At 46.2% G+C, this 27,724-nt stretch overlaps 5 protein-coding genes and 3 non-coding genes across 8 annotated transcripts; 7 read left to right on the forward strand and 1 right to left on the reverse strand.

Annotated features, from left to right (window-relative positions):
• The first annotated feature begins 1,230 nt into the window (after positions 1–1,230).
• On the forward strand, positions 1,231–12,925 carry fmnl2b (formin-like 2b). The gene is given in 27 exon segments (XM_047031019.1): positions 1,231–2,002; positions 2,636–2,719; positions 3,004–3,084; positions 3,277–3,353; positions 3,427–3,510; positions 3,688–3,834; positions 4,003–4,129; positions 4,562–4,638; positions 4,747–4,795; positions 4,798–4,842; positions 5,327–5,401; positions 5,585–5,695; positions 5,825–5,974; positions 6,230–6,331; positions 6,630–6,960; positions 7,141–7,329; positions 8,230–8,354; positions 8,444–8,646; positions 8,965–9,199; positions 9,435–9,503; positions 9,806–9,886; positions 10,010–10,139; positions 10,267–10,430; positions 10,531–10,632; positions 10,996–11,094; positions 11,327–11,453; positions 11,653–12,925. Coding segments are annotated over 27 exon segments (3,270 nt in total). The 5' UTR covers positions 1,231–1,885; the 3' UTR covers positions 11,742–12,925.
• Positions 12,926–13,631: 706 nt separating this feature from the next.
• On the forward strand, positions 13,632–15,040 carry arl6ip6 (ADP-ribosylation factor-like 6 interacting protein 6). Its single transcript, XM_047031273.1, has 4 exons — positions 13,632–14,159; positions 14,250–14,303; positions 14,407–14,539; positions 14,697–15,040. Exons 1-4 carry the CDS (start codon positions 13,877–13,879, stop codon positions 14,788–14,790), a joined length of 564 nt encoding a protein of 187 aa, XP_046887229.1. The 5' UTR covers positions 13,632–13,876; the 3' UTR covers positions 14,791–15,040.
• Positions 15,041–15,274: 234 nt separating this feature from the next.
• On the reverse strand, positions 15,275–20,712 carry ndufs1 (NADH:ubiquinone oxidoreductase core subunit S1). Its single transcript, XM_047031272.1, is given in 21 exon segments — positions 15,275–15,590; positions 15,695–15,767; positions 15,901–16,035; positions 16,151–16,275; positions 16,278–16,325; positions 16,422–16,576; positions 16,777–16,937; positions 17,105–17,234; positions 17,343–17,471; positions 17,586–17,731; positions 17,812–17,926; positions 18,100–18,155; positions 18,157–18,235; positions 18,521–18,706; positions 18,839–18,969; positions 19,047–19,128; positions 19,240–19,316; positions 19,430–19,537; positions 19,634–19,725; positions 20,036–20,112; positions 20,627–20,712. Coding segments are annotated over 20 exon segments (2,193 nt in total). The 5' UTR covers positions 20,109–20,112; positions 20,627–20,712; the 3' UTR covers positions 15,275–15,498.
• Positions 20,713–20,912: 200 nt separating this feature from the next.
• Positions 20,913–25,516, forward strand: nop58 (NOP58 ribonucleoprotein homolog (yeast)). Its single transcript, XM_047031466.1, has 15 exons — positions 20,913–21,108; positions 21,482–21,558; positions 21,683–21,735; positions 22,010–22,134; positions 22,236–22,372; positions 22,578–22,642; positions 22,729–22,863; positions 23,029–23,174; positions 23,436–23,562; positions 23,859–24,022; positions 24,148–24,282; positions 24,399–24,460; positions 24,579–24,724; positions 24,849–24,985; positions 25,079–25,516. Exons 1-15 carry the CDS (start codon positions 21,064–21,066, stop codon positions 25,136–25,138), a joined length of 1,614 nt encoding a protein of 537 aa, XP_046887422.1. The 5' UTR covers positions 20,913–21,063; the 3' UTR covers positions 25,139–25,516.
• On the forward strand, positions 21,820–21,910 carry LOC124475087. The gene has a single exon (XR_006956887.1). It is a non-coding gene; the product is annotated as a small nucleolar RNA SNORD70 (small nucleolar RNA).
• On the forward strand, positions 23,247–23,333 carry LOC124475090. The gene has a single exon (XR_006956889.1). It is a non-coding gene; the product is annotated as a small nucleolar RNA SNORD11B (small nucleolar RNA).
• On the forward strand, positions 23,647–23,730 carry LOC124475091. The gene has a single exon (XR_006956890.1). It is a non-coding gene; the product is annotated as a small nucleolar RNA SNORD11B (small nucleolar RNA).
• Positions 25,517–26,657: 1,141 nt separating the features above from the next.
• On the forward strand, positions 26,658–27,673 carry wdr12 (WD repeat domain 12). The gene is made up of 4 exons (XM_047031264.1): positions 26,658–26,810; positions 27,101–27,195; positions 27,337–27,431; positions 27,553–27,673. Exons 1-4 carry the CDS (start codon positions 26,770–26,772, stop codon positions 27,661–27,663), a joined length of 342 nt encoding a protein of 113 aa, XP_046887220.1. The 5' UTR covers positions 26,658–26,769; the 3' UTR covers positions 27,664–27,673.
• Positions 27,674–27,724: the final 51 nt, after the last annotated feature.

Consider the following 27,724-nt stretch of genomic DNA (forward strand, 5'->3'; position numbering starts at 1 on the left):
GTATGCTGCTCTCCAGTGGAGAGAGTGTACTATTGCATTTTCAATGCACGGAGGCCCCTTGGCCATACTCCAGTTAGACTCGGATTAATTACGGGTTGGCTTTTGTTTCCCAAAATATTAGAGTAATCGCATAATCCTGAAACCTGAAATCCGGCAAGATGAATGGTATCAAGGAAAGCCTCGTTCTCTGACAGCGCCCGTGACCTACATGCACATCGACGGTTAAAGTAAAATAGGTATAAAATGAACATGTAGGCCTACAATAATGATGGTATACCTGCTTATAAAAGTGAGAGACAATGTAAAACAACATGGGCTCTGGCTGTAAATACCGAGGTGTCATTTACACGTGTTGTCCACTAGAGGCCAGGCGCACATTGGTGGTTGAGAATGTCCCATCTGTCCACACATCAGGCAGAAACGGGGACAAAGGCGGCTTATAGACACATGCGTGGATGATGAGTATGATACCGCTGCCGGTAAATTCATGTTTGTATTGACTTCTTGATTCGGTCATGATTCTCTGACGCACATCCCTCGTGAAGACATCCATTCAGACATGGTGGAGATTATGTGGGCCTTACACATTGGTGTAATATATTGCCTTTGCAGACAATATGTAGCCTAAATAGTTTCACTAAATATTGTTTGCCATAACATGAGTGTATACAGTATTTACAAATGTATAAATAAAGACTGTTTGTTTGTTTGTTTGGTTAAAATGTGGTTTCAAATGTTTATTTGTCTTTATTATTGCCAATTTCTTGTAACACAGCATAGGCTTCTCTGGTCCTTAAAGGTTCCAAGTGTCCCCAACAAGGCCTGGACCATTCTAAGCATAGACTATCCTGCCCTGTATATCACCGATGCCAGCCGATATTACAACAGAACGTCCCAGAATACGACATTCAAAGACAAAGCACATCATTTACAGCTAATGGTTTAAGACTCGAATATCCAGGATGCATCGCAACAAAACAAAGCATCGCCGGGTTGAGGTTGAACCTTACGTGCAGACCCTGAATCAGCTTTCCGAACGAACATACCCCACCTCCACCGGTATAGACTAATACTGTTGAACTGAGCGGAGATCGGTGTCTATAGACTGCTTTCACCCCCACCTCCCCCTCCCATCTCTTCTTGCTGACGACTGTGGGCTATTCGCTGCAGGGGGGAGGCGAGGAGAGCGGAGCGGCAGAAGGCTCATTGTGTGTTGGGTAGAGAGGGGGTTTCGAAGTGGGGGGAGCAAGAGCGTGCTTGGAGGCTGAACTCTCGCTTTTGTCGCCTGTGGTGGAGGGAGGCGGATTAAGTAGCCTTCTCGCTATCACACATCGTGCCCGGTTCCTTCGTGATTTCCATCATCATGCCCGTTACTGAGGATACACCGAGACCGGGAACATGATGCAAATATAGGCTAAGAGAGGAGGACGTCTGCCTCAGCTGGGGAATCGGTAAATGCTGCGAAACGCCATGCTGACGGCGGAGATGAGAAGAAAGGGGGACAATAGGAAAGGATGAACGGATGGAGGATAGACATGGCCCCCCGGTAGACACGCGCCTCCGGTTTACCGCATCTCTGATCTCGCACCGCCCTCTGTCTGACTGAAGGTCTGGCTGTCTCGGGGAGGAACCGAACAGTCTTCACTGGGAGGCACTGATTATAGGCTATAGAAATATTGAGCCTGTTGTTCATGTTATTGTGATTTCACAGCGAGGGGTGTGTACTGTCTGTGAATCAGTGCTAAGGGTGTGTTTGAATACAAGGTGGGCTGTTGCCAGTCAGGGTCTATGAGCTGACTTTCAGGGGTGTGTTTGAGTGCATGTGTGCAATACTTGGTTGACAACGTGTGTGAAAGAGAGTTGAAGGAGTGTGTGTGTATGAACCATGGGTAACGCAGAGAGTATGGAGTCCCAGTTGGCAGTGATCCGGGCGAGGAGTGCCCCGGTCAAACTGCCCATGCCAGACCCTGCAGAGTTGGAGGAAAGGTTCTCCATCGCATTGGTATGTAACACACACACACACGCCCGCACGCACGCCCACACACACACACACACACACACACACACAAACACCCATACACACAGACATCCATGCACACGCCCATACACACACACACACGCCACATGCCCACTCCCTCATGCTCACTCACTAACTGCTCACTGATCTATGCTTTTGGTTGGCTCGTTCTGACAAAGCACAACACTTCTGGCAGGGTACTGAAAATGTGTGTGTGTGTGTTGGTGTTTACGCTGATCCATTATGGCTGACTGGTTTAAATCGATCAGCGTTGTTTTGAATATCCTTCATATACTGAACTTGCGGTGTCGTCCAATGAAACACTGCCATATTTAATTTAATGTGTTCGTGTGTTGTGTGTTTGTGTGAGTATCAGTGAGGTTCTTTCATATGCACGTGCACACTCATGTTTTATTCACTACTCTCACATGCTTGTATCTCCCCGCTGATGAGCGAATGTTTGTCTTCAGTAGAGATGGAATATCTACTGAGAAGAAACGGTGTGTGTGTGTCAGCAAGAATGTCCTATTTGTTTTCCTTTTTTCTCTCTCATCCCTTTTTCTCTTTCCTTTTCTTCGCTCCCTGCTGTCTCTCTCCATTTTCTCCCCCCTCTCTCAGAATTCGATGAACCTACCTCCAGACAAGGTGCGTCTGCTGCGTTGCTACGACAACGAGAAGAAATGGGAGTTGATATGTGATCAGGTGAGACAGGAAGGGGGGGGGGGGGGAAGTATGTCAAACCAGAAACTAAGACGTGTGTGTGTGTTTGTGTGTGTATATGCATGTTTGTGCGTGCACTAGCAAAAGGAAGTTTCATCAATGGGGTATGCTCCTACTGTTATAGCCTTTGCACACTAGGACATGGTCTGGGACCTGTGTTGGACGCTTGGGAAAGGGGGTGTTTAACATCTGTAAAGGCGTTGTTGACAGCGTGTGTTGTTGACGGTTTGTGTTTATAACTTTGTGTGTGTGTGTGTGTGTTGCAGGAGAGGTTTCAGGTGAAGAACCCCCCTCACACATATATCCAGAAGCTGCGAGGGTTCCTCGACCCCGCAGTCACGCGCAAGGTGGGCCGCCACTCTGTTTCCTCGGTTACCCACCCTCACTTGTCGGGCTTCTGGCTCTATGTACTAAAGCTGTAATAACCATGGTGACAGTCTCTCAAGCCTGGAAGATGAGATGATTAACTTGGCTGATACGCTGTATAAACATTGCGCCTTGAAGATGATGAAGGCTCACTTCTTTATGTTTCCCTTCAGAAATTCAGGAGGAGAGTGCAGGAGTCCACTCAAGTGCTCCGAGAGCTGGAGATCTCACTACGGACAAACCACATCGGGTGAGTGTGGGATGGTGTGCTGGAGAGTGTGTGTGCGTGTGTGTGATGTTAAACGGCTGTCTCCTGCCTACAGGTGGGTGAGGGAGTTTCTAAATGAGGAGAACCAGGGTCTGGACGTCCTTGTGGAGTATCTGTCCTTTGCTCAGTACGCCGTCACGTAAGACTGATTTGGTTTTGATCTGTCTGTCTCTATGTGTGTGTTTGTACAGGTGTGTGTATGTGTTGACCTTTGCACGGAGGACTATGTGGTGTATGTTTGTCAAACGTATTTGCGTTGAATCTCTGTGATGGTTTTGACTTGTGTGTGTGTGTGTGTGTATGTGTATGTGTGTAGGTTCGATGGGGAGGTATCGGAGCCCAGTACTGAGTCCTCAGTAGATTCTCCCTGGAGTCGTTCTATAGAGGATCTCCATGGCGACAGCAACCTGCCTTCACCCTCCAGTGGCAACAATGTACCACGCGCTTCTCGCCACTCCATAAGGTAACACACACACAATAGATCTCAGACACACACACACTCACAGTCCACGCAACGCAAACATCCAAGTAGCATATACAGTATGCCGAGGAGTTGTGAGGGAAATGGTGAACGTGCTGGTGTTAATGATTCAAACCCTGCTAGTGGTAATGATTCAAACCCTGCTGTTAGTTCTACGTTGGTGTCCAGGTCCAACACACTACCCAGCCGGAAGACGCTGAAGAACTCCCGTCTGGTGTGTAAGAAGGACGACGTCCACGTGTGTGTGATGTGTCTGCGTGCCATCATGAACTACCAGGTAGGAGGCCCTCTTTCAGGTCCCAAATGTCCTAACAGAGAGACTAAACTGCACGACAGCTTTCCACTGTTATATCCTTGTAGAATAATGTTCAATTAGATGGATGAATCCAGCTCTACTTTTTTCAAACCTAACCCTGAAAGATAACTTAAGTTCAAATAATCTTCTCCCTAACAGTAGCAGTAGGCTGTTTGCAGGGCAGTTTTCACAACACACGGGGGAAGGATGTGTGCGTGGAAGAGTGGTGGGGCTGGGGCGTATTTTCCGGAATGACCCTCTCACCTTTTCTCTTTCTCGCTTCTCTCTCTCTCTCTCTCTCTCTCTCTCTCTCTCTCTCTCTCTCTCTCTCTCTCTCTCTCTCTCTCTCTCTCTCTCTCTCTCTCTCTCTCTTCTTTCTCACTCCCCTCTCCCTCCCCCTTCCTTTCTGTGCAGTATGGCTTCAACATGGTCATGTCCCATCCTCATGCTGTGAATGAGATAGCCCTGAGCCTCAATAACAGGAACCCCAGGTGAGTACAACAAAGCACAGCCCCAAGTGTTGTCCATTCTCACTCTAGAACGTGCCACTTAATGATCTGAATGAATCTGTAACCCCCCCCTCCTGCCCCCCCCCTCAGGACCAAGGCTCTGGTGTTGGAGCTGCTTGCTGCTGTGTGTCTGGTCAGGGGGGGGGTCATGAGATTATCCTGGCTGCCTTTGATCACTTCAAAACGGTAGGAGCCAGTGTGCTTACCAAATTACTGGAACATTTTGATTTAATGCTGCAATATTGCTGTTCAGTGCTGCTGTAACAATGAATCTATCTGCCTGCCTGTCTATCTGTCTCTGTGATGCACAGACACAGAGTAGAAGTTAACAGAATAAGGAACATCATTCATTTTTATTGACCAAGTAAAATATTTAGTTTTCACTGCACATTAAGTACAGCTATGAAATGTTAATTATGTCACTGCAATCCCAAGAGAAAGTCTATCTCTCTATCTCATTCTCTTTTTTCTCTGTCCTATATGCCCATCTCTCTCTTTCTTTCTCTCTCTCTCTCTCTCTCTCTCTCTCTCTCTCTCTCTCTCTCTCTCTCTCTCTCTCTCTCTCTCTCTCTCTCTCTCTCTCTCTCTCTCTCTCTCCCTCCCTCCCTCTCTCTCTCTCTCTCTCTCTCTCTCTCTCTCTCTCTCTCTCTCTCTCTCTCTCTGTACCCAGGTGTGTTCTGAGACAATGCGCTTTGAGAAGCTGATGGAGCATTTCAAGAATGAGGACGACAACATTGACTTCATGGTATAACACACACATTTTGGGAATATCTAGTTTGGTTTGCTGCAATGTGAATCTGTACAACTACATCTTATCTGTTCAATGCCAGATTTTATATACTGAAAAATATGTTGTGTTCTGACCCAGATTAACTATTAATTGTTTTTTGTGTGTTTGTGTGTGTTTGGATGGGCTGTGTGTGTACAGGTGGCTTGTATGCAGTTCATCAACATTGTGGTCCACTCAGTGGAGGACATGAACTTCCGAGTCCATCTGCAGTACGACTTCACCAAACTCTGCCTGGATGAGTACCTTGAGGTTAGAACATACACACACACACCCTCTCTCTCTCTTTCTCTCTCTGTTACAAACTAGGAAGGGTCAAGTTGTGTTTTAGATGAAGTGCTATCCAGCCGTAACCCTGCTGCGCTGCATGCGTCCCTGTAGAGGCTGAAGCACACGGAGAGCGACCGTCTGCAGGTGCAGATCCAGGCCTACCTGGACAACGTGTTCGACGTGGGGACCCTGCTGGAGGACGCAGAGACCAAGACGGCTGCCCTGGAGAGGGTGGAGGAGCTGGAGGAGAGCATGACCCATGTGAGGAGAGAACACACACACTTGAATACATGGGTCCGCACACACATATTTAAGCATACACACAGAAACACACACGGATATGCAGACACATACACCCACAAAGGCACTGACACAGGCACTCAAAGATATACACACACACACAAACACACTCATACGCCAATACCTTGGAACACATACACTAATGATTCCTGTTTTTTTGTCAAATGTTGTTACTGTGAAGTATGTCAACGATGCTTCCTGTGTGTTTCTCTGCAGATGTCTGAGCGGCTCCTGGACACAGAGAACGAGGCCATGGCCAAGATAGTAGAGCTGGAGAAACAGCTGATGCAGACCAACAAAGATCTGGACAGCATAAGGGTCAGTTAGTTCATTTGTTGATTCATTGATTCATAATTGACTAACTGTTAGTCCGTTAGATCCACCTTCTATACATGCAATGAGGTCATTTTACAATCGATCCACTGTACCATTTAAATAGGTTAATGCTACACAAATTCACTAAGCTAACTGTGCTAAAGGGAGGCCTGGATGAGCGAGTGTCAGGTTTTTTGAGTGCTTGGGTGTTAATGCAACTAACAAACAGCTAACCGTGTGCTAAAGGTGGACCACAGATATTGTCTGTGCTGACTGTGCTGACTGTGCTGGTGTCGTGCAGGATGTGTATGCTAGCGCCAACACCCAGGTCCACACTCTGAGAAGGATTGTGAAGGAGAAGGACCAGACCATCCGCCGGCAGAGCAGACTGGAACGCCAGGTGCAGGAGGGAGGGGGCGCCAAAGAGGGACAGGCAGGAGGCGGGGTGCACCCCCTGAGGGGTGAGGGGGACGGTGGGGTGTCAGACATACCCTCACCCTCACCCCCCCTAGGCACCGCCCTCTCCCCCAGCCCAGAGTCCATGGCTTATAACACTATTGGCCCCGGGATGGGGATGCCGGCCCCTCCCCCGCCCCCGCCCCCTCCACCAATGCCAGAGATGTTGGGAATGAGTGAGTATTTTTACTCACTAGCCTATCAGAGTGCTTGTTGTTGCTGTGAGAACGTAAAGAAGCTAACAACAATGAACGAACAATAAAACACTGTTAATATTTTAACTTGGTGTTCCAAGAATTAAAATCCAAATTAATTGACAAGTTCCTCTTTTTCCCCTTCTAAACTCTTCCCCCCAGTGTCGAATGGACCCTATCCCGCCCCTCCCCCGCCTGCTCCTCCTCCCCCGCCCCCTCCTCCTCCCCCTCCCTGCCGCTCCATGGAGACCACGTGTTCCGGGCCCCTGCCCCCCCCTCCTCCCCCCGTGGCCCCCCCTCTCCCTGGATGTGGAGGATCACCCACTGTCATTTTCAACTCTGGCTTGGCAGGTAAGGCTTGTGTGTGTGTGTGCCTGCATGTGTTTTCAGGAAGATGACTACTTTGTCTCAGCGTCTTAGAGTACTACCTAACCCTTGGTAGATTGTGTTAATATGTACACACCTCATTCAATATCTCATGTTTTTGCTTCAATTTCCTTCAGTTTCCTGCTTTTGCCTGGCTTCTCTTCTCGGTATACCATACTGTAACCTTCTCTAATGTTCTGTCTCGGTTCTCTCCCTCTTCTTCTTCTGCTCTCAGAGGGCCCTCTGAAGCTGTTCTGTAGGTTTCCTCTTAATGCTCTCTCTCTTTCCTCCTGATACACACACGCACACACAAACCCAAATACACACACACTGTTCTTTCATAGTGTTGTAAATGTACAACTCCTAGTCACCAGGGGTAGACTGAGATACCCTGATACAGAGTTATTTTCAATCCGGATTGTTTTAACTCACCGTTTACCTCTGTAAAAATCATGATTTTGGACCAGTTTCATTTCCAAGTCAATCAAGTTTCTAAATCCAGATAAGAGAATTGACCTTGTCTAAATGTAACTGGTCCTGGTAAATGGCGATGTCCGGCATGTTCGGTAAGACAAATACTGCAAGAACCATGATGTGAATGTTTTAATAGTTTTAATATGGGTTTGCAGTGGTCTGGATTAGGATGAATGCCCCTGAACTATCCCTTTTAGAAAGATATTGTCATCCTCAGTCTGACCCTTTTCTGACCCCTGTTGTGTTGGATCCTTCTCTCAAATGCAGTGACTCCCTACTCTCTGTGTCTCTCATTTGCAATCCCTTTGAACATTTCCATTCCATATTACGATCTTACTTTGTGGAAAATTATAATCATTAATGACATACAGTATTGTCATGCTCTCTCTTTCTCTCCCTCTTTCCCTCTAGCTGTTAAGATTAAGAAACCAATTCAGACTAAGTTCAGGATGCCAGTATTCAACTGGGTAGCCCTAAAGCCCAGTCAGATCAATGGAACGGTCTTCAACGACATTGACGACGAGAGAATCCTCCAGGTATGCACAGTCACTGAGTGTGCATAAACACAAACACACACATACATGCATGCACATGCACACACTGTAACGGGAGATGTGTGCCACAGGAGCTGAACGTGGAGGAGTTTGAGGAGATGTTCAAGACCAAGGCCCAGGGCCCAGCGGTGGATGTTACCCTGAGCAGGCAGAAGGCCCCTCAGAAAGGCCCCAGCAGAGTCTCCCTCCTGGAGGCCAACAGGGCCAAGAACCTGGCCATCACCCTCCGCAAGGCCGGCCAGGGGCCTGAGCTCATATGCAGGGCCATCGTGACGTAAGCCCCCCGGACCCCAAACCACCTGACTCCTTAGCAAACTCCACATCCTACTCATCCTTCATACTGCGACTCTTTCTCTCTCTTTCTCCACTTAGTGCCTTGCTTCCTTTTTTCTTAACCTCCATCTCCCTTTCTACCTTTCTCTCTCTTGTTTCTCTTTGTCCTGTCCTGGCCCCCTCCCTGCCCCTCTCCCATTCCTCACGCCATTTATATTTCTGAAAGTGTTCTGAAAGGCCCAACAGCCCAGCATCTGTCTCCCTGTCTGTCTGTCTGTGTGTTCCTTAATCTGTGTGTGTTCTCCGCTCTGTACCGTAGCTTTGACCTACGCGCCGTGCGGATGGACTTTGTGGAGTGCCTGATGCGCTTCCTGCCCACCGAGGGCGAGGTGAAGGTCCTACGGCAGTACGAGAGGGACAGAAAGCCCCTGGAGGCCCTGAGCGACGAGGACAGGTTCATGATGCAGTTCAGCCGCATCGAGAGGGTGGCCCAGCGCATGTCCATCATCACCTTCATGGGCAACTTCACTGATAATATCCAGATGCTCACCCCGGTAAGACATGCACACACACATGCACACACACACTGATGTGCCACTGTGTGACATCAGTGTCATTTACTAGATGGTTGGATTTTAATACAATGTCTATATTTTGCACTGCCATACTGTTCGTGTAGTTGCAGGTCAAATTACATTTGACCTTCACTTATCAAAGAAACACACAGAGACACACACACAACATAATAAGGATGATGTCATTGATTATCTTTCTATTTTCTGGTGGCAGCAACTCCATGCCATCATCGCTGCATCTGTGTCAATCAAGTCTTCCCAGAAACTCAAGAAGATTCTAGAGGTGTGTGAGATACCTGTCTTTCAGTAATAAGCCTCTCACTGTCTCTCTCTCTCTCTCTGTCTCTCTCTCTCTGTCTGTCTGTCTGTCTGTCTGTCTGTCTGTCTGTCTGTCTGTCTGTCTGTCTGTCTGTCTCTCTCTCTCTCTCTCTCTCTCTCTCTCTCTCTCTCTCTCTCTCTCTCTCTCTCTCTCTCTCTCTCTCTCTCTCTCTCTCTGTCTCTCCTTGAATTGCCTTTTTAAGTCTAATAATAGTACCAGATAACCCTTTGTGTGTGTGTCTGTGTGTGCATGTGTGTGGTTATTAGATTATCCTGGCTCTGGGGAACTACATGAACAGCAGCAAGAGAGGAGCTGTGTATGGGTTCAAGCTGCAGAGTTTAGACCTGGTAAGAGACATCCAGACACTGTGCTGCCTTCACACAGCAAACAGCTCATCTGCTTCACAAACACTTCATACTTATGAAAACACGTATGACATGCAATTGTGTGCGTGCTTATTCCTCCTCCAGCTACTGGAGACTAAGACCACTGACAGGAAGCTGACCCTGCTACACTACATAGCTAATGTAGTGAGGGAGAAATACCCTACTGTTGCTCTCTTCTACAATGAACTGCACTATGTGGAGAAGGCTGCCGCAGGTGAGTGTGTGTGTTCCTGTGAAACCCTGAATGTAATAACAGTTATTCAAGGAGTAGACAAGACACCACGAGAACACACAAGTCCAACCAAATCATTTGACATTGTGTGTGTGTGTGTGTTGTGCAGTATCTCTGGAGAATGTGGTGTGTGATGTGAAGGAGCTGCAGCGAGGCATGGAGCTGACCTGGAGGGAGTACAGCATGCACGGCCACAACGCCACGCTCAAAGACTTCATCAGCAAGCACGAGACCCGCCTGCAGAAAATACAGGAGGATGCACGCATAGCGCAGGCAAGGCACACACACACACACGCACAAAGACACACACACCTTCACACTTATCAGACGACTACAATCTCTTTTTTGTCTGACGGCTGTGTTCTTGTCTCAGGATGCGTTTGATGACGCCGTCAAGTTCTACGGGGAGAGTTCTAAGACGATGCCCCCCTCCGTGTTCTTCCCTGTGTTTGTGCGTTTCATCAAGGCCTACAGGGTGAGTAGGACGCGTGGGTGCTGTGGACGTGGGGGTGTTAGCAAGCTCCATTTCCATTTGTAGAGAGAAAAAAAGATGACTCAAAAGAACAACTCAGTGCTTGTCTGTCTATTACTCGCTCTGTTTCACACACTCTCTCTCTCTTTCTCTCTCTCTTTCTCTCTCTCTCTCTGTGTTTGTCTCTCTATCTCTCTGTCTCTCTATGTCTCTCTCTCCTATCTCTGTCTCTCTCTTTCTCTCACTTTCTCTCTACCGCTCTCTTTCTTTGTCTCTTTCTTTCTCTCTCATTATGTTTTTGTTTACTCCTCTGTGTGTGTGTGTGTGTGTGTGTGTGTGTGTGCGTGTGCGTGTGTGTGTGTGCAGCTGGCCGATGAGGAGAATGAGCAGAAAAGAAGACAGGAGCAAATGATGCTGGAGAAACTGGAACAAGAGGAGCATCAGCACGAGGAGGTGGAGCCCAAGGTACAGCCCGTTACCATAGAGACACGCCTAACGGCCCTGCACCGTGTGTCGCCATGGTGACCGCCTCATCACTGTGACATTCCGTGTCTTCACAGTGGAATAGAAAAAAAAGATTATTTCTCTTTCTGCTTCTCTCCCACTTACACTCTCTCACACACACACACACACACACACACACACACACACACACACACACACACACACACACACACACACACACACATACACACAGTCTCCCTCACACAAGGGTAAACGTCAGCAGGTGGAGCTGATCACAGAGCTGAGGAAGCGTCAGACTGGGAAGGACAGCCGACATGTTTATGAAGGCAAAGACGGAGCCATAGAGGACATCATCACAGGTACACACAAACACGCACACACACAGACACACACGAACATACATACACAGACATACAAACACACACACACAGACATACAAACACACATACGCACACAGACATTATGCGTGCACACAGATAAATACACACACTGCTGTTTGCTGTCGTTTTACTGGTCTGTTTGTTTGCTGTGATCTAATTGGCTGTTTTCTGGCTGCAGTGCTGAAAACCGTCCCCTTCACTGCCAGGACAGCTAAACGCAGCTCTCGGTTCTTCTGTGATCCCGCCCACACTGAAGAACACTACTGAGCTCTGAGCTACAGAGAAAGAAAGAAAGGAGTGGTAGAATAGGAATGGGAGGGATTAAGAGAGAGTGCATGGTAGAGAATGAGAGAGATACAAGAGAGAGAGAGAGAAAATAAAACCTCAACCACTCATGTATTGTCTTTACCGAGCAGAGAGACTGACTCTGAACTCTGTCTCACTATGACCTGGGATGAAGCCTATCTCCTCACTACTCTCCATTACTCCCCTGTGCTCACAGACTTCAAACCTTGGAATCAATCAGCACTTTTTGCAAATCTCATCAATTCAAAAGAAATAATTTAAGAGGACATGGTTGGATTAGATGGTGGAGGAGATTGAAAGAAGAAGACTGACAGGCATGTTTTTTTGTTGAACATTCCAACAAATTCTTACTGATGCTATTACGAAGGGCTGTTGATTTCATGAGTTTAGACTGGACTTGTTATTGAATTGCGGTAATACCAGAGTCATGTGTAGGGAGAGTATTTGCTCAACATTGGATATGGTGCCTCCCTGCAATTCAGTAACTAAACTTGCAATGATCATTTTTAGTTTAAATTCCAGACGTTGAATTCAACATGGTATAAAATAAAATAACATAAAACCATTCCATCAAATAAATTGAGATTGGTCTAATGTTGACTTGGATGCACCACACAGGCCCAAATGGTTCTTGTGTTTATTTTACTTAATGATCAAACTCAGCATCTACAGAATGGCTCTGGTTACCTGTGTTTATTGTGAGCTATTAAATGCCTGTACAGAACACTGAAAAAAAGACAAAAAACATTATTGTTCCAAAAAAAAAAAAAAACTCACAACCCCAAAAACAGGTGAAACACCATCAGTCCAAATAATGACTGTGAAACAGTCAGACTTGTACAGTGTTTCTACATCCACCACATTTACTGTGTTTGCTACTGTATTTGCTACCTTTATCCTAAACAATACAGGTTGTTATCTTATCTTACTGTAACTTCACCAAACTTTCTGTTACACACACACATACACACACACTCATACACACACACACACATACACACGCACACACACACACACACCTGGGTGCTAACGTGTTTCTGTTAATCGATACTATGTCTTGTTATTGTAAGGATGTAGCGTTTTAGATCATGGAGACAGGCTAACACCTTGACATCACACGCACACACGCACACACACACGCACACACACACACACACACACACACAAACACACACACACACATATACACTTTCCACTTAACACTGCTCCCTCCCTGGCTGTCTCATGACCAACCTTGGGCAAGATAAACCTCTCCATTTCAAATCAAACTATTAAAAAGAAAACAGGAATGTGAGTGACAACAGCACAATACTTTTCTACTATGTGTATATATATTTTCTAGGGAATCCTGATCATTGCCTGTACCCTGCTTTGTGAGTGTTCCTCAATGTTGATGTTGAATCCGGCACATGTTGTGTAAAGAAATGCTTCCCTGTCAGATTGTGAGGCCTTTCTGAGTTTTATTTGGAATTGTGTGTGTATCATTAGACTCACCCCAGAGAACAGAATACTTTATTGTAGAGTTTGTATGCGTATTGTAAATCACAAGAGGGCAGCATTTCACCATACCCCTCAAAGCGAGATACGCCCTTTAAAACATTATGCTTGCAGTCTATGATCTTTTAAAAAACAACTGATTGCGCGTTACAAACCCCTTGTGTAATAATTTGAATAACTGACCCTAGGTCTTCGCTACTGCATGACCCCCTATCTACTCTACTGCACTCGATCAATTAATCAGCTTTAATATAGAGCACATACAATAAGGTGGTACCTACCCATGGGCTTGACTACAGAACATCGAAAAATCAGATTAATCGCTATTACGTCCAATTATCTGATTTCTGATTGGCTGGAAGGTAATGGGCGGACTTTAATGTATTCACGCGGAAGCGGTTAGTGTCTACGAAGTTTTCGGGTCATGTTAGAACAAGATTGTTGGTTTCATTTCAGAATGACAGGGAATCCCGTATAAATACGTTATTTTCTATCAAGTTACTGTGCAGTGGCTACGTTTTCACTCGTTTGTTTGGAATTGGAACAGAAAAGTTCAATTTCGCGTTTGCAAGGTATTCCAAAATTGGTCTGAAACTGATATGCAACGGTTAACCAACGATATGACAGCTCTCGTAAGTGACACTGATATGTTTGGGGAAAGACTAGACCAAGAGTTGGAACCAGAGGACCAAGACGTTTCTCGTAGTGGTACCGGGATTGTTTTGGAGTTCAAACAACCGGTAGCTCAGACCCAGAAGCCGAGCAAGAGTTTTTGGGATAACCCGCGACCATGGCCAAAGATGGTTTTGTCAATGCTCTGTAGTGTTTTCCTGGTCTTGGCTGTCGCTGTCTTCTGTGCATTTCTATACATCATTATAAAAGGTATGCCCTTCATCCACATAAACATAACACCGTGCTACATTTGTGTTTTGATATGCTGTTTTCCCACTGTAACGTTTGTAACTGTTTCAGACCTGAGTGCTGAGAGGATGTTGGGGGAGGATGGGACAGAGGTCCGCGTCCTGGGTGAGTTTCAGGTGGATGTGTTGAGACCGCAATTTATTCCTTCTCCTACATTTTCTGCCACATATTTCTGGTTTGATTCCTTTCCTCCCTGTTGTCTCTGAAGGATTCTGGAGTGTTCTGGTATTGTCAATGTTGGCTGGCTTCTCCTGCTGCAGTTTCTCATGGACACTCACATACTTTGACTCATATCAGCCAGGCCTGTTTACCCCAACCCCCCTGTCGTCTGCCTACCTCAGGTATTACACAGTCACAACACACACACTTCCATTCAAAGTTTAAGGGGAACTAAGTACACGTATACAACAAAGGAACAAACTATCCTTGCATAGCTGTGCAACATGATAATGCTCTTGTTATGATGTGTGCATGTGCATGTTCGTGTGTGTCTTGTAGGCGTTTGACAGGCCACTCCTTCCATGTGGGCTACAGCGTGGCTGTCCTGAATGGCATAGTGGCCGCACTGACTGTTGTCTGGAACCTCATTTGACCCCTGACCTTTACCCAGAATTCAATGCTTCTGCACGTGGCCCGCCCAACATCCCAGCTATCGCCACTGACCTCAGCACTCAGAAGTATCACCGTAAAATAAGGAAACACTGAATTAAGCTGTGCTTGGCATACTAGAAGCATAGCTAATTTTTTTACATGTCACAGTATTACTGTAATATATTTAGTCCTAAGACAATATCATGTGTTTTGTAAGGATACAATACGTTCATGTCAGTTGTTTAGAGTTGGCAAATGAACAGCCTGTGTTTATGTTGTACAATTGACAATCATCTTACTGTCCCACCCAAACAATGAATGTGACCCTGTATTGTCCCACACTGTCTAACCCTGGCAAATCCCACTAATAAAGTAGCTCACACATGTAGTCAACTTGTATCCTTCATAAACAGACGTCTCCATCAATTGGGTGAAATGGCACTGAAAAGCGTACCTGAAACTCCATTGTTTCCCTAACAGACACATAAGGATAAAGATTTATTCATAATCATAACAGTTACAGCTTTTTTCAACAAAGCCCTCTTCTTAACCCTTGTACAGGTTACACAAGAGTGGAAATGGTATCATATACAACAAGCAGCAAGGACAACTTAAATAAATCAGAGTCACCACTGAATGTTAATGTGATGTCAATACATGTGTGCGAGTTTTTGTGTGTGTGCGTGTGTGTATATATGTGTGCGCTTGTTTAGCAAATGGAAGGTTCATCAACGGCATCTGCTCCCTCTGTGATAGCCTTTACACACTTGGCCATGGTCTGGGAGGCTCTGCTGATAGAATCTGAAAGAGGGAGCCAGAGTTACACACGCATACACACACACACACAAATGTTTGATCTAGCTGACCTACAAGTAAGGACATTTGTCTCTCACACAGACACATACCGGTCATGTAGAAGTCTTTAGCCGTGAGCTGAGGAGGAACAAGAGGATCTGCTAGGACAGTCTGGTTCACCGTCTGAAGGAAAGAGACGGATCAACATATAAGGAATACAGAGAAATGACTTGCCCTTTATACAGAAATATCATCAGGCCTCCCATCTGATCAATAACGAGATTGAGGACTGAGAGGTGAAAGATCAGGCAGTGACCTTGGAGAGTTCATTGGCCTGTTTGAAGTAGTTGGCTTCCTCCACGTCATCGTAGCGGATCAGGTTGGGGGAAACCTCCTCCAGTCTGTCCCTCAGCTCGTTCACAGAGTCATAGGGCAGAGTCACGCCAGCCAGCTGGAAACACACACGTTTAACAGGCACAGCACATGCCAAAGCTAGCAGAATCTGTCTCTAAAAGTGTATCATGGATGTGTGTGTGTTTGTGAGTAATACTGTTAAGAGTGTGTACCTCAGAGATGGCTCGGATGATTTTCCAGTCCTCTCTGGCCATGCCGGGTGCTGTGACGGCCACGCGTGTCTGCTGGCTCCGCCCCTCCGTGTTCACGTAGGTTCCCACCTTCTCTGTGTAGGCGGCCCAGGGAGGATGACGTCAGCCATGGACGCTCCCACGTCGCCATGGTGACCTAGGAGGAACCGCATATGGCATGAGCATCAAGCGTGTGCTGAAGTACGATATCATGTGAAATCATACGTTAACGTGTGTGCGTGTGCATTCCCACCTTGGTATATGATCATGCTGTCCTTGGGCAGGTCTTGTCTGGTGATGCAGCCTGCATCGGCTCCCAACAGGAACAGAACCTTGGGCGGGGCCTGGCGGATCGCCTCCACCCCCGCCTTGTAGCCCAGGTCCAGAGCTGCCACCTGACTGGCCACTCTGTGGAGACAGACACAAACACAACCCAATCAGGACAGCCCCTAGCCTCAGTTGAACTGGATGCAAAGAAGAAGTGGGACAACTGCACGTTTGGTCAGAACAAAGTAAGCTAACATGCTAACTGTGATTGGCCTTTTGGATTCCTGGACACATAATAATACATACAGATGTTCTACAGACTCTGGACTGGCTAAGCTGACCTGTGCAGCACGTTGAGGACCTTCCAGCCCTCCTCCACCCCGCTGCTGGTCCTGGCGTTCTGGGCTATGGTGGACACAGAGCTCAAGATGGCCGCCCCGTCCTCCCTCTGCAGAGCTGAGCTGCCTACCACCACCACCGGCCGCTTGGCCTCGGCCAGCACCTAACATGGGACAGGGAGAGAGAAGGGTTACATACATGGCCAGAAAGTAAACCTGACTTTTAGAAACTACAATTTACTGAAAGCAAGAGCTACAAGAATGTGGCCAGTGAATGTGGCCAATCACTTCCAGTAGCTCCCACCAATGACTTGTGTATTGCCATGGGTACCTGGCAGAAGGGGTGTGTCCCATTAGCCAGCTCCTGCAGCACATGGGCAGATTCCCCCAGGTGGTCATAGGTGTAGCTCAGGTCCACCTCACTCCCCACCAGCGCCACTTGCAGCTCGTTGTGGAGCCAGCTGACAGACAGAGAGAGAGGGGTGGGGAATGACATTCAGATATTGTTATTAGCAAAACTTCTTAGCAAGGGCGTGTGGGTTTGTGTGTGTCTGCGTGCGTAAACGTACCTCTTGCGGACGCGAGCGTTGAACAGGGGGGCTTCGTAGCGAGGGTTGGTCCCTATGAGCAGCAGCAGGTCACACTCCTCAATGCCCGCGATCCGCGAGTTCAGCAGGTAGTTAGAGCGCAGGTCGGTACTACAGCGTCACACACCAGAGTCACAAACCACAACGTGTTCCAACCACATAAACACCATCAAACCCAATTAGCAGCACTTTCCTGAGCGGCCCCCCCACAAAAACCACACTCACCCAGCCCCCGACATAGGGAACACCTCCTCAGTGCAGAGGGTGTCACTGTTCAGCCGGTTGAGGAGGTCCTTCAGAGCCACCAGGGCCTCTGCATCCACCATGCCTCCCGCTATGGCCGCCACGTCACTGCCCTGGGCTCCTTGCAGCTACACACACACACATTGACATGCATGACATCTACTTCACACACTGAAACGCGCCGTACAGGATACAGTGTGTTACTTACTGCTCCGGCCACACGGGTGAGGACATCCTCCCAGGAGGTGGGTACCAGCTGACCGGACGCATTCTTCACCATGGGCTGGGTCAGTCTCTGCCTCTTCAACCCGTCATATGCAAACCTACACACAAACAATGTAATACACACTTAAACTCTCTTACACCCACCTATATACAGTAAATTACCCTGAATCACACTTCAGTGGATACAGGTACAATGAATACATGGTAGGGGATGATCTCAAATGTATTTGCAGCCCACGTATTGTGAACTCATATTTGACCTGAATCTGACCTGGTCTTGTCTGAGATCCACTCCTCGTTCACGTCTTCATTGAGACGGGGCATGACCCCTCATGACCTCCCCGGCACGTGTGCTCACCACGATGTTGCTGCCAACTGCATCCAGCACGTCGATGGACTCGGTTTTTCTACAGACGCAAAAAGTTAAAACAGTCTTTAAAATGATCAAAACATTTAATCTGTAACAAAAACATAAACAATTACATTCTCTCTCTCTCTCTCTCTCTCTCTCTCTCTCTCTCTCTCTCTCTCTCTCTCTCTCTCTCTCTCTCTCTCTCTCTCTCTCTCTCTCTCTCTCTCTCTCTCTCTCTCTCTCTCTCTCTCTCTCTCTCTCTCTCTCTCTCATCTCTCTCTCTCTCTCTCTCTCTCTCCTCTCTCTCTCTCTCTCTCTCTCTCTCTCTCTCTCTCTCTACCTGGTCTCCCAGGGTCTGGCAGTGAAGGCGTATGGTTTGGAGGTGAGGGCTCCCACGGGACAGATGTCAATGACGTTTCCGGACATCTCTGACATGAACATCTTCTCCACGTACGTGCCCACCTGCATGTTGTTACCTCTTCCGGTGGTGCCCAGGTCCTCCACACCAGCAATCTCACTGGCGAAGCTGGTAAAGAAAGTTCCCAGATGACCAGTCAGAGCCAGGCTCCAATATCAACTAGATGTAGCACTAAAAACATAGGCCCACACTTCTGAGAAGAGTACAGAGGCCCAAAGGGACAAACAGAGCAAAGCTCACCGGATGCAGCGTGTACACTGGATGCAGCGGGTCATGATAGTCTTGATGAGGGGCCCGATGTTCTTATCCTCCACCGCCCTCTTGGTCTCAGTGAACCGACTGCGGTCTGTACCAAACTGCATGGACTGGTCCTGCGGTGCGTAAACACAAAACATGGTTAGAGAGCGAGAGTGTGTGTGTGTGTGAGAGAGTGAGCATATGTACTTGCCTGTAGGTCGCACTCTCCTCCCTGGTCACAGATGGGGCAGTCCAAGGGATGGTTGGCAAGCAGAAACTCCATCACCCCCTCTCTGTTTACACACAATCACACACGCCCCCTTGTGAAAAAACCACTTCGACAACATCCAAGATTTGTGTACATCTGTAACTGTCGCTGACCAAAGTCAAGTATGCCAATGTACCTCGCTTTACGGGTCTTGTCTGAGTTTGTGAGAATGTTCCAGCCCTTCATCACTGGCATCGCACATGCTGCCACAGGCTGTTGACCAGACAACAAATACAGTGTTTCCGTCAAAATCCCACAGTTTACAGTGTGTTTAGTCTAGCTCAGTACATTCCATCATTACAATTACTACTTTGTGAACATGTTACCTTTGGAGCTTTCTCGATCTCGACCAGACACATCCTGCAGTTCCCAGCGACAGACAAACGCTCGTGGTAGCAGAACCGTGGGATCTGTACACCCACCTTTTCACAGGCCTAGAAACACACCAATATGCATTGCCATATGTAAACAAATGCTTAAACGGTATTGCTAATTAACATTTAACAATATAGCAGTCACACTGAGGTTACCTGCAGCACAGTAGTTCCAGCTGCTACCTCCACTGGCTTTCCATCCACAAACACCTCAACCATATTACTAGCTGCCCGGATGGAGGTACGCACTGCAAACACATATTTGCATCAACACATTATTATTAGTTGAAGGCATAAAAATAAAAACTGACCACACAGAAATATTTGTAAACGTATACTGAAAGCACAAATGAAATAGGAAAGGCATGTGCAAGATGGTTGACATGATTAACTCAACGGGAGATCTGGGGAACTGCGTTGGCAGATATCCAAGTGATTTGAGGGTGCGTAAGGACACCAGGGTCATGTTAAACCCCACTGTAGCTGAAGCTTCACCACAATAATGAGGCATACACAGACAGACAGTGCAAGACATTTTTTTTATCGTGGCCTGGTTACCGTTGTTTGCGGGAGCAAGGCTGCCCTTGGCTGTCCCGGCTAGCGCGCGGCTCACGGCTGGCAAACGCAACATGATGCTGGAGAGAAAGAGAAGCGACAAAATAGAGACAGACAGGAGCTTTACAATATGACTAGTATAGTACTATTGTGTAACCTCTGACATCTTGCCATTAAGTAGCGTTACTAAATATATACAAATCTATACACAACACAGCAAGAACAACGTTACAAAACCTGATTATGTTAGCCAATTAGACAACGATTTGACAACAGTAGCTGTCTATGTAACACAATTAATATTGATATGTATATGAATATCCAAATACTAATACTAAAGTGTAGTTCCAAGTCATTACTAATTTGTGCCACAAATGGTATGTGTCCTTCTCTGAACTCTATACTAAATTCTGACTCCCACACCGCTGGACTACGGAATGGCTAAACTATGCTAGGCTAACTAGCTTCCTTTCAAGGACACGGGGTGGTGGTGAGGTTGTATCGCATGAACGGCAATTAGATTAGTTTGACATGCAAAACAACGCACGATACATGAACAAATAAGGCTAAATTACAAGTTTTACCCACTCTTACCTTGTCGCTATTTGGCCTTCTTGACCAGAACAGCGATGGATTAGTGCATACACTGTTGGTTAACGATGGCGAAGTCGGAAGTCTGTAGCCACAACAACGGAAATGACGGAATCGTTTTATAAACAAAGTTTCTGCTCATTATTCTTTATTTAAATAGTTATCATATGTTCGAAAAACAAACACAGATGTACATAATATATTATAAACAAATGCATCTTTTTTTCTGGAAACATTTAATCGAAGTGGTGCAGTATGAAGTACTTCCGGGTTCATGAACGTCTCCGCGTGTCCACCGTGCGCCCACCGTTAATGCAAGCATGTCTTTTCCTTCTCTTAGTTCAGAAGTAGTTTGTGCAGCGTGGTAGTTGTGATTTTGTGGGTAGACCAGGCTCTCTTGGAGAGCAGCAGTGTTGTATTCATTGCTTAAAGGCATCACAATGCTCGTTTTATTTGAGACCGCTGCTGGCTATGCAATTTTTAAGGTAGGTATTTTGCTAGGTTTTACCAAAAGTACACTAGATTTAAGTTGTTGGCGCTGTGTGCGTCTGGGCTAACTAGCTTAGCAGGCACGCATGGACTAGGCCTGACGTCAACCATTCATGTTAAAATATATTTTACATGACTTGGAAAACGTTACCAAACTAAACATATTTGCGTCGATATATGGTCTATCATTAGTTACAAGAAAATCATAGTTTGAAACCGGTTGTAGGTAGATGCTATACATTTTCACGGACCGCGTGCGGACCCACGACATGTGGTAGCACTCCTACTAGTTTTAATTACGCGAAAATAACACATATTTTGAACACCACAAATGCGTGATGTTTTTTTTTGTGAAATGTTTTATCACAGGTCCTCGATGAGTCGAAACTCGAAGAGGTCGACGATCTATGGAAGGAGTTTGAAACCACAGAAAAAGCCAACAAAGTGTGAGTATTGACCGCTGCTCGGTCAACATTTGCCTTAACATGGTTTACCGTGACTTGTGCTGGCGTCAATTATTGAGATGTTGTAAGCTAAAATGAATGTACTAACTGTACTTTTCCCTGCCAGTGTGAAGTTGAAACACTTTGAGAAATTCCAAGATACCACAGAGGCATTGGCAGGTAAACCACATCAACAGCACAGATACTGTAGCCTCCTTGTGCATGACATATTTTGCAGATGATCAAATGGTTCTCAAAGTTAATGGCTGTGGAGTCAATGATGTATCTCTTGTGTCTGATTTAAGTGTGAGGTCATTTAGCAGTTTTCGTCACTACCACTGAGACAACCACAGCCTTTTCAGTTAAAAAAACACAAACTGCAATGCAATTACATTTAAACCAGTCTTAATGCAGCAGCAGTTCACCCTAACAAGTATCTTTCCACTGTTAACAGCGGCAACTGCCATGACTGAGGGGAAGATCGGGAAAAGCCTGAAGAAGATCCTGAAGAAAGTGGTGGCCAAAGAGGCTCACGAGCAGCTTGCCATCAGTGATGTTAAACTCGGAGGGGTGATCAAGGTGTGTTCTGTCCCCCTTTTGGGCAGGTAACAGTGAATGGAACCAACTTTGATGGACATCTCAATGCAGTTTCCCTGACATTTTCCCTGCTGCATGTGCAGGACAAGCTGAACCTGAGCTGTGTGCACAGCCCTGCTATAGCAGAGCTTATGAGGGGCATTAGGACCCAGATGGAGGGGCTCATCACTGGCCTGCCTCCTCGTGAGATCAGTGCCATGTCCCTTGGGCTTGCACACAGGTATGGCATAGTGTGTATACACTTACATGCACCCATCTGGCTGGTAGGCTGCCCATGATTATAATATGCTGTCTGAAACCACTTGTTGATTTTCCTCAGCATTCGTCACTACCGCTGAGGCAACACCTAAACAACTGAGAACTTTGAATCACAGTGACTGTTTTTGTTTCAATCACACTCAACTGATGTCTGGTTTCTTTTTTAGTTTGTCCCGTTACAAGCTGAAGTTCAGTCCAGACAAGGTGGACACCATGATCGTTCAAGCCATATGTAAGCTCCCCTCATACATGGCATGTGGTGCTCCTTTAATGATTAAAGGCTTTGGCAGCTCATTTGTTTCTTACGCCTTGTCTTAGCTCTGCTGGATGACCTGGATAAAGAACTGAACAACTACATCATGCGCTGCAGAGAGTGGTACGGCTGGCACTTCCCAGAGCTGGGAAAAATCATCACCGACAACCTGGCATACTGCAAGAGTGTCCGCAAGATAGGTTTGTACAAACACAGGCCTGAATGGGTTCTGAGGAAGTTGTCTGACACAGCATAGTTTAAATAGTGTTCTAGGTTGAATGACCCCCCTTCCCCCAAACATGCCCTGCTTTTGATGTACAGCCTGTTTTGGGTTTTATGAATGACCTTTGACCCCTCATCCTCAGGTGTCCGAACCAACGTGGCCACCACAGACCTGTCAGATCTCATCCCTGAGGAGATTGAAGCCGAGGTCAAACTCGCCGCTGAAATCTCCATGGGAACCGAGGTATCCGAGGAGGACATCAACAATATCATGCACCTGTGTGACCAGGTAAAAATCAACTCAGAAACCAATCCATACAGAGACAATGGTCTCATATTGCCCTAGGATCTGGGATAACATTGGTAGTGGTGATGATGACGACATATTTGTCCTTTTCCTGAAACAGACCATGTGGGTATTTCAGTCACTACCTCATCTGAACAGTCACATGTTAATCCCTGGGCCATTCTCCAACGCCGCACATCAGGGTTTTGTCTGGTAAACCCTTATCACATTGACACTCACTGTCTTGTTTTTTGTCCTACCTAGGTGATCGATATTTCAGAGTACCGCACACAGCTTTACGACTATCTGAAGAACCGTATGACGGCCATCGCCCCCAACCTGACTGTGATGGTGGGAGAACTGGTGGGCGCTCGCCTTATCTCACATGCTGGTGAGTCACAATTCTCAAATTAATGACATGGGGACTGTTTTTCTCTGCATCATGTGTCAGCAGATATAATATAAAAGTGCATACAACAAGCAGTGATGATGATGACTATATGTCACTGTTCCTGAAACTACCTGATGGCTTTAAGTCACTACCTCATCTGAGCTTGTCCCAACACTAGGAACAAATGGAAACTAGTTAAGAGCTGTTCCCTTAGTGCAACTCCTCATTTAGCATGAACATGCCAAACCCCTTACCTCAAACTGACTGTCCTAGTCTGACGCTCTGTCCATATAAAGGATCTCTGCTGAATCTGGCCAAGCACCCCGCCTCCACAGTGCAGATCCTGGGAGCAGAGAAGGCCCTGTTCAGAGCCCTGAAGACACGCAGAGACACGCCCAAGTACGGGCTGATCTACCACGCCTCCCTGGTGGGCCAGACCACAGCCAAGAACAAGGGCAAGGTGAGTGGGGGTGGAGTCATTCATCCAGACTGGAGCTGTTTTAGATGGTCACATGGTGACTTGTCAGGACTGTGTATTGGACACTGCTGCATAATTGAATGCAAATGTGTTTTTCTCCATTTTAGATCTCCAGAATGCTTGCAGCCAAGGCATCCCTAGCTATTCGCTATGATGCCCTGGGTGAAGACACAAACGCTGAGATGGGTATTGAGAACCGTGCTAAGCTGGAGATCAGACTACGCAACCTGGAGGACAAGGGAGTAAGTACATTAGGAATCCATCTGTGTTCTTTCCATTATCAGACTGATATAGCATTTATGAGAACTGATTTGGGAAACAAAAACTATTGCTAACATTTGACCACTTTTCTCCTCAGATCAGAAAAATCACTGGATCAGGAAAAGCATTGGCCAGGGCTGATAAATACCAACACAAAAGGTAAACTGGGTCTCAGTATGGGACATGCATGCCCTTTTTAGTCGAGAAATTGCTAGAGCTATTTATGAATTTGTTGATTACAATAGATGTTAAGTGACGCATGTCCTGTGTCCTCCAGTGACGTTAAGGTGTACGATCCCTCTGGTGACTCGACGCTCCCCTCAACCTCCAAGAAGAGGAAGTTTGAGGAGGTAGAGGAGGAAGAGGTAGCCACAACAACGCCCGTCAAGACCAAGAAGGTGAAGAAGGAAGCAGCAGCAGAGGGTGAGTTCTGACCACACATCAGACGGGTCACACAAACCGTAACCTTGGTGGACCCACATGATGGCCGCTTACTGGACTGTTTTCCTGAGATGCTCAAAAACTGCTGTGGTTTGTACCCAACCAGAAACGCCGACGGCTGCCGAAGAACCTCCCAAGAAGAAGAAGAAAAAGAAGGACAAGAAGGCCGAGGCTGCAGCCGAGGAGGAGGAAGAGGTGGTGGAGGTGAAGGAGGAAGAGATGGAGGAGGAGCCCACAGAGGAAGTAAGGATCAGTTCTGGAATCCTCAGTATCTTGTGTGCATTTCTTTTGGTTTTCTTTGCCAACATATTAATTTGTATTTTCTTTTCTTTGAAGACCACAGAAAAGAAGAAGAAGAAGAAAAAGAAGAAGATTAAAGAGGAGGAAGGAGAATAAGATGGATGGGGATATAGTGTATATTATTTGTTTGCGTTTGTCACTGTGCATGCATCTGACTCAGACTGGGCATGGTCCTTTGTTGTGGGAACCAGGTGTCTTCGTTTAAGAAATTGTTCATTCCTAAATGAGTAATGAACATGTTTTTACGAGCTTAAGTCTGGATGATTGTGAGTCATGTTGTATGTGAGTATGTTTTGAGTTTAAAATCATTGAAAATCGATTTAGTGTAGTGTAACTTTGTTTCTTCACTCAATCTCGTCTCATTCTGCGCACATACCTCCTTTATATAAAAAAGCTTTTTTCCAAGGATGGCCTCTGCCTTTAAAGGCTAACAATGTCATTTTCTGGTCAATTAAATGAATTTGTTTATTTTAATTCTGGTATTTTGTCTTTTCTTAAAATATATTTTCAGTAGTCAATTTACTCAACTTTATTTATGAAAGTTGTAAACTGCTGCCCTCACTAAGCCAAGCTGAAACTGTTGAGTTACTAATATTCTAGAATTATTCATTTGAGTATACAGAGCACATCTCTGCAGTTCCTACATCGGAATGAAATCGTAAGGCTCATGTCTTAATTCCATGCCAACTGTTTTCAATGTATCAAACATCAGTCATGAGTATAGATATATCTTAAGAAGGTTTTGCAATGTTGTTATAGTTCTCATCAGTGCCTTGCTTACAGTGTTAAACAGCATTACAGATGTAAATTCTGTGGAAGACCAGAACTGGTATTCAAGCAGCATCTGCACAGTTGGCATGTGTTTTCACCAACGCATACTCACTATGGTGACGTCAATGGCTAAATTTCTTGTGACTTCAGAGCTGTGCTTCCCTATTATGCTAAACCTGCCGACTGCACCCAGTTAAACCATAAGTTGATGGTCTTTCTCCCACTGGTTCCAAACCCCAGGCTGTGGGTCTCCTGAAGAAAATGAGTAAAGGGCAAAGGGAAGAGCTGATAAAGGTGCCATCCAGATTGGCTAATGAGGCCAACAAGACCCAGGCACAGTGAATGTTTTCAGCCAGTCTGGTGGTGACTGGGGCAGTCACTTTGTGCTGTCCTTGAGCCTGATAAAGAGGCTCCAGCCCTCTGTCACACAGCTTAGGGCTTCTGTTCTCCAGCTACGGTTGACGTGTGTCAGGGCATCTCACACCGTGGATCCTACCAGCCCCCCTCTGAGGGCACGAGCCTGGGGTTCCCTGACCAGAGGTACTGAGGGTGGACTCAGTACTTCTGGTGAACTCCCTAAAGGCAGCAATGAGGACGAACGGAGACACTAACCCTCCTACTTTATTTAGAATGTCCTCAAAATGTTTTATCAATCTATTTATTTTATTATAAAACAACAACAAATTGCATACAATTTGACTCCGGAGTTTGCATTGCTTACACTTCAGCGACACTACCGGTGACACCCTTACCGACGGCAAGAGCTCAGACATTACTAGTTGAAATTCCTAGATTGAAGTCGTCGATTGAGTTTCCTGTGCTCAACTAAAATGTCTTCATTCACACCACATGGCAAGAGTGCACACTGCATGGATGAGACCTGTTTATAAAGTACCTTGCTAACAGAAAATCTAGTTAGCTTTTAGTTTGTAGCTAGTAACCATACAAAAGCAAAAATGTCTCAATTACAAACAAGGTTCTTCACAGAAAATATAAAGTAAGTTTACCTTAAATACGAGAAGCATTGTCAATTAACTATTTTCTAGCCAGTTAGCTAACAGCTAACATTAGCTTGCTTATAGTCAGAACTGTTTCATAACAAATGCAAGCCAATAACGTTCACCGTCATCATTTCACAGCTTTCTATCTAAGCTACATCATACCATGGCTATTCGTGCCTATAGCTAAAATCCTTATAGTTACAGCCCGGCAGAAATACTAATATTTCTTTTTTTTTTTCAGTGACTGACTAGTCACCTTCAATAACATCAAGGTATTTTCTTTCAGATATGCAATAGATGACGTCCCTTTCTCCATACCAGCAGCCTCCGAGGTGCAAGATCTCAGCAATGTCATCAACAAACTCCTGGAAGCAAAGAATGGTGAGAACAGGCACTCACTATGAACCGGACAGTTTCTCCAGAATTAGAGAGACATAGGTTATAACGGCGAGTGTGAACTGCTTCTAGTTAAATGACACTTGTGTTGAATTATACAAAATGTTGTGGTGGTTTTGTTTCAAGCATCCCATAGCCAAGTCGAATTTGACTTCCTGGTCCGCGGTCAGTTCTTGCGGACGTCTCTGTCCATCCACATGGACACGGAGGGCATATCCACGGTGAGATCATCCTGTCATATTAAAAACACTTACTGACTGGCATTCACACTGCCCAGCAAACTCACAAGCAATGACAAGGGCTATGTGTGTGTTTCACTTGTGTGCACCTGTGTGACCTTAGGAAGAGGTTGTGGAGATAGAGTACGTGGAGAGATTCACAGCACCTCAGCCTGAGGAGTGTATGATGCATGATGACTGGATCAGTTCTGTGGAGGCAGACTCTGAATGGTGAGTAAGGTAGTCACAACAGCCCCTGTGCCACACTCAAAGCTATTCAATACATTTCTGCACAC

Source organism: Hypomesus transpacificus, chromosome 12 (assembly GCF_021917145.1).
Source record: "Hypomesus transpacificus isolate Combined female chromosome 12, fHypTra1, whole genome shotgun sequence".
Taxonomy (NCBI): Eukaryota; Metazoa; Chordata; class Actinopteri; order Osmeriformes; family Osmeridae; genus Hypomesus; species Hypomesus transpacificus.